The 12,192-nt window shown below is 40.1% G+C and overlaps 1 protein-coding gene across 4 annotated transcripts in view; it reads left to right on the forward strand.

Annotated features, from left to right (window-relative positions):
• CELSR1 (cadherin EGF LAG seven-pass G-type receptor 1) overlaps nt 1-12,192 on the forward strand; it is a 262,839-nt gene that overhangs the window by 235,971 nt on the left and 14,676 nt on the right. For all 4 annotated transcript variants that reach the window (XM_037901572.2, XM_043551096.1, XM_043551104.1 and 1 more), the window contains exons 24-27: nt 1,357-1,557; nt 7,074-7,248; nt 10,528-10,640; nt 11,171-11,250. In XM_037901572.2, coding sequence (XP_037757500.1) covers nt 1,357-1,557; nt 7,074-7,248; nt 10,528-10,640; nt 11,171-11,250 — 569 coding nt within the window. The remainder of the gene's footprint in view (nt 1-1,356; nt 1,558-7,073; nt 7,249-10,527; nt 10,641-11,170; nt 11,251-12,192) is intronic.

Genomic DNA, 12,192 nt, shown 5'->3' on the forward strand with positions numbered 1-12,192 from the left:
ACAAATGCATAAACTTAACAGCTCCACTGAAACTTGAGTGTCTGTAACTCTCCCCACACAGTCTGTAAGACAGATAGGGTCCAGAGTGGGCAGGCAACAAGGCCCAAAAAGGCAATGGAGGTCTTGTGATTATTTGGATCCTTGCTCTCCACGCTGTGTACCCACTCTGTATTGCCCTACATCCACGCCCCACCCCATTATGCCTTCGCCTCCCCCTCCCCAAGCCATAGCAGCAGAGCGAGACTGGCAATCACACTGTTATTGGTGATGACGTCCTGCTGCATTCTGTGAGTGTGCAGAGAGGAGCCACAAAGCATGTAGTGGAGAGTTACTGCTGCTCAAGGCACAACCTACTCTGTAAAGAGTGTGTGCTATCTAATGCCTGCCTACTCCTGGTCAGTCTGGGGGCCTTGATGATCTTTTGAACAGGGGAAAATGGCTAAAGGGAGGAAGGGAGCATCTTGTTAGCCTTTTCCCCCTCTCCATAGGGACCCATATTTTTCAGTGCAAATTTGTGAGCCTTCTGCCCTGCACAAAAGATCATCTCGGTTAAAGTTAGTTAAAACCCTTGCAATCTTTCTGGATGAAATGCCATCTGTGGAATGTAATGTCCTGGTTCCAATTGCTTGCTTTGTTTGTTTGCTGGCAATACTCATGGGAGGAAGCTAAGCAAGATTTGGACATAAAGACGGCCTTGTTTTGCTTTGCGCCACAGAGAGTCAGGTTTGACAAACTAACCACTAATGCAAAGCTCATGAAAATTCCCAGTTCCCACCTAAGAAGTTACAGTTGTCATAGAAGCAGAGACTCATGTTCATCTTTCTAAATATGATTGTACTGTAGTTATCTATAGTTAAGCATCTGTTTTACTTAAATCCAGAGGCCAGATTCACATCAGTATGCTCTGCAGTGCACAAAACAACACTTGTCAGTTGAAAAACTACAGTATAGATCTTGTGCAGTTGCCAATTTGAAAAGAGATTTTAATTTACTATCTTGAGGGGTTCTTGCTTGGCACGTACTGATTTCCTGTTAACACTGATTTTCTTCAGGAAGCTGTAAATCAGGACAAAAGTAAAACTGGTTCAGTAGTTTGAAATTCACTTAATGGTGGTTTTGTATTTTTAATCCCCCAAGTGAGCTAGTTTTACCCGACATGTAAAAGGACTTATGATACATTTTCTTCATGCTCAAGAGGTTGAGTCCCCACTGTCCCCACTTCCATCTGTTCTGTAGTAAATTTGCTGCCTGGATATTAGCTAAAAGTTAAATTTTTTTTCTAAGAAATTACATCAGACAAAAAACATAATTAGAAGGAAGGCTTTACAGAGATGTTTTTAATCTGTCACTCCACAGAATGGCGAGGTGCTTCCTCTGAAGATAGTCACTTACACCACTGTATCCATCTCATTGGTGGCTTTGCTGATGACCTTCATACTGCTAGTTCTGATCCGAACACTGCGTTCAAACCTACACAGCATTCACAAAAACCTGGTGGCTGCCCTTTTCTTCTCAGAATTGGTCTTTCTTATTGGAATCAATCAGACAGAAAACCCGGTAAGAGCCAGTTCAGTGCTTTTGGGATACCAGCTGCCATTCAATGACTGAAGCTTTGTGTAAAGCTGTAAATAGTGTTCACACCGCAAGTTTTGATCATTTGTTATCTATTTCACTTTTTCTTTTTCCTTTTTTGGGGGGGCTGGAGGGAGCACAAAGGTTTCATTTGTATGAAGCCTACACCTTTTTATACACCACTCATTGGGATGAATAGTTGTCCCATTAGATAGGGAAGGTATTTTTTTCCCCCAGGTAACAGATGAAAACTGCTCCCCGAAGGGCAAATGTGACATAAGAATTGAACCCTGAACATACTGATTTCCTCCTTCGGTTCTGCCTGATAACATTCTAACTCACTTTATCTCTCCAGTACTGTGCAGAACAGACTCCTTTAGAAGCCCACGCAGAAGCTCCTAGTGCCGAAAGGCATGTCACCAAGCACCAGTACTACTCAAGAGCAGTGTGCATGTCCCACACTGACACCGGTCATGCTGGAGAAGCCGATTGCCTTGCACAGGTAGCTTGCTACCTCCTGGCACGACAGAGAAACCCATTGCCTAGCACTGTGCTTTCTATTCACTGTGGTTTCTGGCTTTGGCACAGCATGAATATTTTTATAGCTTAGTGCAGCCTTCTCTTGCACTGGCCAGTGTGCATGAGGAAACGCAACCTGGATTGAAACTGTGAATGCGGGAAATACAATATACATGACATTTTCATGTTTTATAATCAGTGCCTCATTTGTAGCCATTTTTATGTAGCAATTATTATTATTTATTAATGGCATCCAAAATGTACTGGGTTCAGTGCATACAGGCAAAAGGAAAGGTTCCTGGACCAGAGAACTAGTAGTCTGCATAAACAGCCAATGTACAGATGGGGCATGGAGTTGCAGTGAAAAGAATATAAAATCATACAAACAAGCTTTTACAATTTAGACCATTAGAAATGTTTCATAAATATTATTTGAATGTTCTGTTAGACATATCTTTTTAAACAGCCTTTACTCTAAATCCCAGATAAGTAACTTGAGAGAGAGGGTAGCTATAAACACAAGTGAAGCTGATTGCATTGATTTTTTCATTGTCCAAGGGGAGAGAAGTGCAAAAGACATGTAGATTTGAAGTCTAGAAGGGTCCATTGTGATCATCTAGTCTGATCTCTTGCATAATACAGGCTAAAGAGCTTCAATCCAGTACTTTCTGCATCAAGCCCATAAGTTCCGTTAGGACCGTAGCATATATTTTAGAAAGATATGTGGTCTTGATTTAAAGACTTCAGGTGGTAGATTCTCTATCATGTCCCTAAGTAAGTGGTTACAATGTACCCTCGCCATTAAAAATTTGCATCTAGCATAAATATGTCTAGTTTCAGCCTCCAGCAATTGCATCTTATTATGCATTTTCTGCTAAATTAAAGAGGTATCTACTGTCAGAAATCTCTTCCGCCTTTAGATGCTTCCAGATCATGATCAAGTCACTTCTTACGGATAAACAAAATAGATTGAGCTTCTTGAATTTCTCGCTATATGAGGCATGTTTTCTCAGACCTCAAATAATTCTTGTAGCTCCTTACTGAATCCTTTACAGTTTTTCAACATCCCTTTTAAAAGTGTGGATGCCAGAGCTGGACACACTATTCTGATAGTGGTATCACTAATACCATATACAGAGATAATACAACTTCCCTCCTCCTACTTCATATTTCCTGGCTTATACATCCAAGAATTGTGTTGGCCTTTTTATTATGGCATCACACTGGGAATTCATGTTCAGTTGGTTATCTTCCATTACTGCCATGTCCTTTCCAGTGTCATAGAATCATAGAATATCAGGGTTGGAAGGGACCTCAGGAGGTCATCTAATCCAACCCCCTGCTCAAAGCAGGACCAATCACTGCATTCCTGTCTCCCATTGCAAGTGTGACCTACAGTTTTTATTCCTAGAAGTGTGACCTTGCATTTGGCTGTATTATAATGCATGTTGCTCAGATAAGCCCCTTACCCAAGTGATCTAGATGGGTCTGTATAACTGACCTTTCCCTATCATTATTTACCACTCCACCAATTTTTGTGTCATCTACAAATTTTACTAACAATGTTTTTATATTTCTTCTAGATCGTTGATACAGATATTGAACAGCAGTGGGCCAAGAACAGATAACAAATCCCTGCAGGAACCCACTAGAAACCCCCCCCCCCCCATTTACAATTACTTTTTGTAAACTGAATGCCAAGTTAATTGATATAAAAAAAGTAGACTAGCTCATTTTTAGCAAGTTAATTCCGAAGCATTGTTAATACCATCAGTATTACTTCCTGGTATTTTCATACTGCAATGTCCATTGTGTCAGTGACATGACCACCCTTTTCATTTTCCTCTCCATGATTCGGTTACTATAATTTACTGTAATATCCTTAACCTTAAGCCATCTTAAAAAGTCTTTTTAAGTTAGAGAATACATTTTATATCATACAAGGCCACTCCTTACAACCTCCCCAGTTAATTTAAGAAGCCGGGAGGACTGTAAGCTATGTGTGTTTGAGGGAATTATTCATCTGTCTGTGTGGAATGAGAGTTGTCTAACGAGTCATGCACTGATGAACATAAAAAGAAAAAGAATGTTGGAGCACAAATAATACTCAGGGGCTGGCACTGGGCCTGGCTTTTATGGGTTTCTGTAAATGAACAATCACATTTCAGGGAGAGGTTTTTAATCCCCCGTGGACTATTGATAAACAGACAATGATTTATTTTCTCTGTTCTTTACCTGAAAAAGGCAGAGTTTCAGTGCTGCAGCGTGCACAGATATTTGCCAGTGGAAGCATAAAGAACCACACCTTTGTTAATATAGCAAAAGAATTTTTATTTTGAGGGCTAAACTTTCAGCAGGACTTGGTGTATTAAATTTGATGGAATTTGATGTGAGGGATAAAAGAGAGAGTCAAAAGTGTTATCCTGACCCTGTCACTGTCCAACATGAACAGTTAAACTTGCTTCAGGGTTCTGAGTACAGAGACTTTGGCCTACTGAGACCCATGTCAAACAAGTTAGAAAGGTCATGCCAGGATCTGAAAATGTATTGATTGTGATGTACAGAATAGAAAGAATCCAAAACAAAGCATAAAGCGTTTTGAAATTAAAATTGAGTGGTTATGCAAACCAATCTTAATCAAAACTTTCCAAAGGATTTCGGGTAGAGTCCCTTGTTTTATCAAACACCCCTTCTTAGGAGGGAAGAAGGTGTTAGTTCTATTGTTGGATTTTTAACTCAGCTCTGGGTTCTTATGATTATTCCCACTTTTGGCAAAACAGACAGAAAAAAGGGGGAGGAAAGATACGACAGCAAAGGTGGGGGAGAATACAGCTTTCTGTAAATTCACAGGCTCAGGGTGGCTGGTCGGTCATGGACGCATGCTCTGGGTTAGCAGCTCATCCATGATGGATGTTGCTCTGGGACTTACTTGCCCAGTCTGGGACATCATCTGGCTAGTCTTGGCAGTCTCTCACTTTCATGAGTCCTCCTTAGATTGAACAGAGCTAGATCTCACATGTATCAATCTGTGATCATTGCTGGTGATGGTCAGGCATCTTCACTATCCAGTTGAGGGTCTGGATGTCTCCGAAGATCCTTGAGGTTCACCAGCAATGGGCAGAGTTTCAGGAGTGCAGCAACAGCCTGTTAGCCAGTCCCAAGGGAATCCCCCAAGCATCCATGTTTTTGTTCTTTGAAGTCTTTTTTTAAGGGTTCAGAAAGGGGTGTGATGGGTGGAATAGACCATCTACTCATTATCTACACAACCAATTAGCCTAATTACCAATATCCCAATTTTGTCCATCATTATCTAGTTTCAAATATTACCTTAGTCTAGTCTTGGGTCAGATCAGTGGCCCTTTTTAGTTCATACTTAACCATACTCTTTCTATCATTTTGAGTTGTTATTCATTCTATAAACTTTCACCCACCTTCCAAAAATTGAACTGCAATTGGGGTAGGCCTGCTTAGACCCCATTTGTTACACCGTTGGAAAATTAGCTATGGTATCCAAGATCCTTTGGAATTCACCTTAGGGCTAAGTGGTCCTTTAGTAGTGCATTAATCTAGTGCTGGCCCTTGCATGGGGTATTTTTTCCTTCTTCTACTTATTAGGTTTATGTACCTTTAACTGAGGAGACAGTGCCTCGGGGAGAGTTGAGACTTAACGTTTACAAGTGCTTAGATCGCATAAAGCTCTAGGATGAAGACTGTGGCCAGTAACTGCATTCCTCAGGCATAATGGAACTTTTTACCACCTGGGTAAAGCTCATTAGTGCAGAGGCGGAGCTTTCTCAGGGTCCAGTCCAAGCCTGAGGGATGAACTCCCACAGGAACTCAGAACCATCACAAACTTCATCACCTTCCACTCCTATGCAAGGCTCACTTCTTCCGCCTGGACTGCTCTAGTATAAACACACAGCAGCATGTACATTAAAAAAAACAAAACCATAACAAAACCCTACCAAAACAAAACACTCCACTGCACACACAATCTTCCCCCTGGGGAGAGGATGTGAGAGAGAATGAACTTCACATGGCAGATGTTAACCACATCACTTGAGGCACCATTAGAAGGTTCTCAGGGCCTATGGGGATTAGGGAAGTATATGTAGAACCTATGTAGATGTCTTGGGAGCTTTTAGTTGTAGATTGGCTTCAGGGTAGGGATCAGTCAGCCCCATAAAGCCCTAATGTACCATCTGAAGTTATCAGAGTAGCAGCCATGTTAGTCTGTATCCACAAAAAGAAAAGGAGGACTTGTGGCACCTTAGAGACTAACACATTTATTTGAGCATAAGCTTTCATGAGCTACAGCTCACTTCTTCGGATGTTCATGTGGCAGCTAAGCCTGCTTTGTTGAATCCATCTGACTCTTTGCCATTGTGTATGTGTTACATTGTCAGGAGGACGATCTATATGATCCCTCTGAGTGTGAAATGGAGCCAAAAGTCAGAGGTTGCAATCAGCAGCCTTGCTGAGAAACTTTTTGCCTCTTGGCTTCCATCTTGGTTTTGTGAATCTTAAACTATTAAAAGTAGTGGAGACTCCATGCCTTGCTTCTGCAAAAATGCTGTTTTCTTGTTAAATTGTTAAGTGTTGCACACAGAACAAGGTGAGTGTGTTAGAATGGCCCAAGCCATCAAAGGTACAGCAAATACGCACAAAGAAATTAACTTCAGAAAAGAGTCCTAGGGGTGGGGGTTTAATAACTGAAAGAATTTTAGACTGAAATATGTAATTCTCAACAGTCAGACCACATGCAGGCCACACAATCTAAAAATAAAGGCTTACAAAATCACTTTCCTTAAAGCTCTTAAGACTATGACCAAATAATTAAATCAATTTTAATGTACAGTTTTTTTCAAAGACTTATTAATATTTTCTTTAGCATCTAGTGAATATCCAGTCTTGTGTGTGTTGCAAGGGTCGTTGGTTCAGCAGCAGCAGCTGTAATCTCAGTGTTCTTTTTCCTTCCCCAGTTTGTGTGCACTGTGATAGCCATCCTCCTGCACTACTTCTACATGAGCACCTTTGCCTGGATGTTTGTGGAACAGCTCCACATCTACCGCATGCTGACTGAAGTGAGGAACATCAATTTTGGACATATGAGGTTCTACTATGTCGTTGGTTGGGGGATTCCTGCTATTATAACAGGTAGGGGAAGTAGGTCACCAAAGCTGAAAAGGCAAAACAACTTCATTCCTTTCCCCTCCCCCACTATTCAGGACAGCATTAAAGTATGTGCTTAACTTCTATTGTAGTCAGTGGTGCTTAAGTGCTTTCCTGAATCAGGGCAATAACCACCAGCAAACAAGAAGACATCAGACTGAACTTGACAAATCAGCACAATGAATGCTGCTTGCCCTAATGAAAGTAATTTTCTGATATTTACAGCAGTAAAAACATATTTGAATTCAGATTAAATCAAGGTGTATTGAAAGCACTCGGAAGTAACATTGTATTGTAATTACTTTCTCTGTAGTTTAGAGAGATTTTGCTCGTCCTATGCTGGTAGACTAAGGTTATGTCTACACTGCGATAGAACAGCTGCGATAGAAAGTTGAACTTACAAATGTAGAATTATGCATTCAAAAATAAAACATAGTAAAACTTTAGAGCCTACAAGTCCACTCAGTCCTACTTCTTGGTCAGCCAATTGCTAAGACAAACAAGTTTGTTTGTATTTGTATGAGATAATGCTGCCCACTTCTTGTTTACAATGTCACCTGAAAGTGAAAACAGACGTTCACATGACACTGTTGTAGCCAGCATTACAAGATATTTACATGTCAGATGCGCTAAAGATTCATATGTCCCTTCATGCTTCAACCACCATTCCAGAGGACATGCATGCATGCCGTGAAAGTGTTCTTAAAATGAACAACATGTGGTGGGTCATCATCTGAGACTGCTATAACATGAAATACATGGCAGAATGCAGGTTAAACAGAGCAACAGACATACTATTTTCCCCCAAGGAGTTCAGTCAAAATTTAATTAACACATTATTTTTTTAGAGTGTCATCAGCATGGAAGCATGTTCTCTGAAATGGTGGCCAAAGCATGAAGGGGCATATGAATGTTTAGCAAATCTGGCACGTAAATACCTTGTAATGCCGGCTACAAAAGTGCCATGTGAATTCCTGTTCTCACTTTCAGGTGACGTTGTAAATAAGAAGCTGGCAGCGTTATCTCCCGTAAACGAACTTGTTTCTCTTAGCAATTGGCTGAATAAGAAGTAGGACTGAGTGGACTTGTAGGCTCTGAAGTTTTACATTATTGTGTTTTTGAGAGCAGTTATGTAACAAAAAATCTACATTTGTAAGTTGCACTTTCACAATAAAGAGATTGCTACTACAGTACTTGTATGAGGTGAATTGAAAAAGACTATTTCTTTTGTTTAGCATTTTTACAGTGCGAATATTTGTAATAAAAAATAATAATATAAAGTGAGCACTGTGCACTCAGTATTCTGTGTTGTAATTGAAAACAATATATTTGAAAATGTAGAAAAACATCCACAAACATTTAATACATTTCAATTGGGATTCTGTTGTTTAACAGTATGATGAAAACTGCGATTAATTGTTTTAATCACGATTCATTTTTTTGTTAATCGCCTGAGTTAATTAACAGCACGAACATATCTATATTAGAAAAGTTCTGCTGCACAAGTGAAAGGGCAGCACCGTGCACAGAGAGGTTTTGTGGGCTGGGCTGGAGGGTTCTATAGATAGCGTGGCAACCCTTGTCGTGCCAGCTGAATATTACAAACTGAACTGAGAAATTTTAAGAAAGATTCTGTGCCACCTGTATTAAATTCTATTAGCTCAATCCTACCCTCAGATGATGTACCCTTTTAATTTATCATTGATTTCAGTAGTAGTTGAACAGTGTACCTGAGAGAGCCAAAGCTGGCCCCATTCGCTTAGAGGATTATAGGATGGCATTTGGAAAGTGAAATCACTTTTACTGTAATCTTAGAGCCAGATGTTTGGCCAAATTGTGGTTAAAGCCCCACTAATGGCAGGATTGAGTCCTGAGCAATGAATCTGTGTCTGCAGAATTACAGCTCTATAAAATATTTTATGGTCCTTTAATCATTTATGGCTAATTCTTTCTGGGTGGTGACTGCTAAAGACTGTGGTGCAAGAACCAATTATAGTGAGAGGAGAGGAGGCAGTCCCATCTCAAGTCCATACTTCAGAGGAAACAGATCCAATATCCCTTTGCCAAACAGCCACAGATGAATTTTCATAGCCTGGAAGGCCTGTACCAGATGTGAACGTTGGCTTTGGGCCAAGCTTTAAATAGGCAGGGTGAAATACAGCTACCTCCCCTCTACCCTACTCAGTGACTTTTCATCAAAGCATTAAGGCCCCTTTCAGTGAATTATTTATGCATGTATTGGACTATGTGCACAAGTACTCCCATATAAGTGAATGAGGTTATCATGCTTAAATGCCTTGTTGAATCAGGACCTAAAGGTATTGAAATTACCATCTTCCTGACTCCCAAATAATATAATGTGCAATAGTCATCTTCCTCATAATATCTGTCAAGTGCCTCTCTGGGATAAATTTCTGCATCGTTAAGAAGGAATAGCTGTGCAGTGTTGTACAGGAAATAAGTTGATGGTCTCAGCCATTTCTACATGGACAAGTGTCAACATTGCAAAATCTACCACCACATTTGGCATCACTGTAGGTGCTCTGAGCAAAGAGACTAAGGACTGTATGGGCATAGGGACTGTCCTAGAGATGGTTTCCCCAGGCCAGGATTGAAGTAGATTACGCTGCTTCTGCCCAGGCTGTAACCTGTTCTGTGAAAAGATGTCTCCATTTTCTAGAGCTCTCATTCATAAGCACTAACACAAGGTTGTTGCGTTTTTTTGTTTTTTTTTAAGAAAAGAAGGAATTGCTTTACTTACCCGTGAAACTACAATATTTGGTTTCAAGCCACTGCTAAAAGAGGATCTCTTAGGTTGAGACTTTCATATCTGTTTGGTTTATAAGAGAAATAATTATGTATGTCAATATGGGGTACTGACTTATTGAAATTCCTCAAAATGTCTCTCACCCTAAATGCTTTGTTACTGTCTTTTAATCCTGCTATATAAAATTAATTGAAACTGAATTATTGTGCCACACACATTTATTATAGGTTTTATATGGTCCAACTTTGTATTGGTCAGCGGAAGAATTTGGAGTAGTATTTAATATGGAATGATGGTTGGTTTTATGTTTAGACTTTGGAAAAGTGTAAGTGTAGTTTTCCATTTCTGGAATTTCTTATTAACCACGTTATCATTGTTCATCACTCTGATTGATTCTAAAACCTTGTGATTGATTAGGCATGGTATAAACATCCCGATCCTACAGTGATCATCATTAATTTTCCCTGTTATCCTTTTCTTTCTGTTCTGTGATTTAGGTCTTGCTGTGGGTCTGGACCCACAGGGCTATGGGAACCCTGACTTCTGCTGGCTTTCTGTTCATGATACCCTTATCTGGAGTTTTGCAGGCCCTATTGTTATCGTTGTGGTCGTAAGTATTGTGGAGTTTGCATCTTGCGCTGACTGTTCTCTGTTACTGTCTTTTTATTTTTGTTTGATCACTATCTATTCATAATCTTATTTAAATATGAAACTATTGTATCCAATCTAGAATCCCTTGTGAAAGTAAGTGCAGTTCACATGAGTACTCCCATTGAAATCAATGGACCTACTTGCATGAGAAAGGACTGATGGTATGAATAAAGGTTACATGGTCAGGCCCATGTTTTCTGCTTTTTCCTACCCCCTGATGAGAGTTTCATTTAAGCTCACTGTTTAGGGCTGTCTTACCAGATTTGTATTAATGCAAACTCAGTAGCGTAGTATCCCAAGAAGGTTGCTAATGGACATTGGCTCAAAGCTCAGTCAATTTGAAAATATGAAGAAACCCCTAACAACAAGAGAAAAGCTCTTGGCACTGAAGACTTTTCATGTTAAAAAAATTCCATTGTCAGTGAAAAACAAGCTCTGATAAGTTCAGGAAGAAAGATCTACTTTGTGTTATTTACATTTCCCTTTCAGATCAACACAGTCATTTTTATACTAGCAGTGAAAGCATCATGCCGACGAAGACAACGCTCATTTGAAAAAACTGGAGTCATGTAAGTTTGCAGTCAAGGCTCAAAAACTGGTGAGAAGATCCCTGACCAGGAATAATAAAGAGACAGATCATATCCTCTATAAAGAGAACTGTAGAGGGTGGGGAAAGAAGCAGAATGCTGTACAAACAGGGGCAGTTTGTGCTGGGCAGAAGAGGCTGAGCCAGTGTGCCATCCTTTCTCCCCAACCCCACTCCTGGGCTCTGTAGAAACCCCTCCATGGACCAGGGGCTCTGCATCTTTGGTGGGGATATAGTAAGGCATGGAAGGGGAAGACATGAGGCCCAGAGAGTTCTCCCTTTCTTCGTCATGCACCATCAGATTTATAGGTGTGCCTCCAGGAGTGCTTTTTCCTGCTGCTGTTTTGGCAAAGGTCTTTTGAGGCAACATGTCCATCCCAATCCACAGCAGGATATGTTCTCCTCACCACCATTTGAGATGGTCTGAGTCAGAAATTCCACATGCTGAAACTTGCTGAGTTTCCTGGCTCTGTGATAGACTGTTTCCATTTAAGTCATGTTTTACCCAAAGCTTGTAATTTACCTGTGAACTATAATGTGATTAGCTAGTAGTTAGACAGCCCCGTTTTTCAAATTAATAAACTATATGAGATTTCCCAAGGCATCCACTAGCTGTTCCTTGAACACATGGACTGGTGGGCAGTTTTAGAAACAATAAGAAAAAAAGTGATTTCTTTAAAAGTTATCGTTTGCTTTGTTTTGTTTTTTGATCTCCTTAAGTGAAGAGAGTCTAATTGCCATATAATGGAAGGTCATATTTGTCCCAGAATCTATATTCTATAAAAACAAGCCTCTAACAATAGAACTATCTCCATATTTTTTTCAATGTAAGTGAAAATAGTATTTCTAAACAAATAAATACTTCCCGGAATATCTGCAATCCATACCTTGCAGCATTGTGCTCAGATAGGAGAACCTGAAAGTG

Source organism: Chelonia mydas, chromosome 1 (genome assembly GCF_015237465.2).
Source record: "Chelonia mydas isolate rCheMyd1 chromosome 1, rCheMyd1.pri.v2, whole genome shotgun sequence".
Taxonomy (NCBI): Eukaryota; Metazoa; Chordata; order Testudines; family Cheloniidae; genus Chelonia; species Chelonia mydas.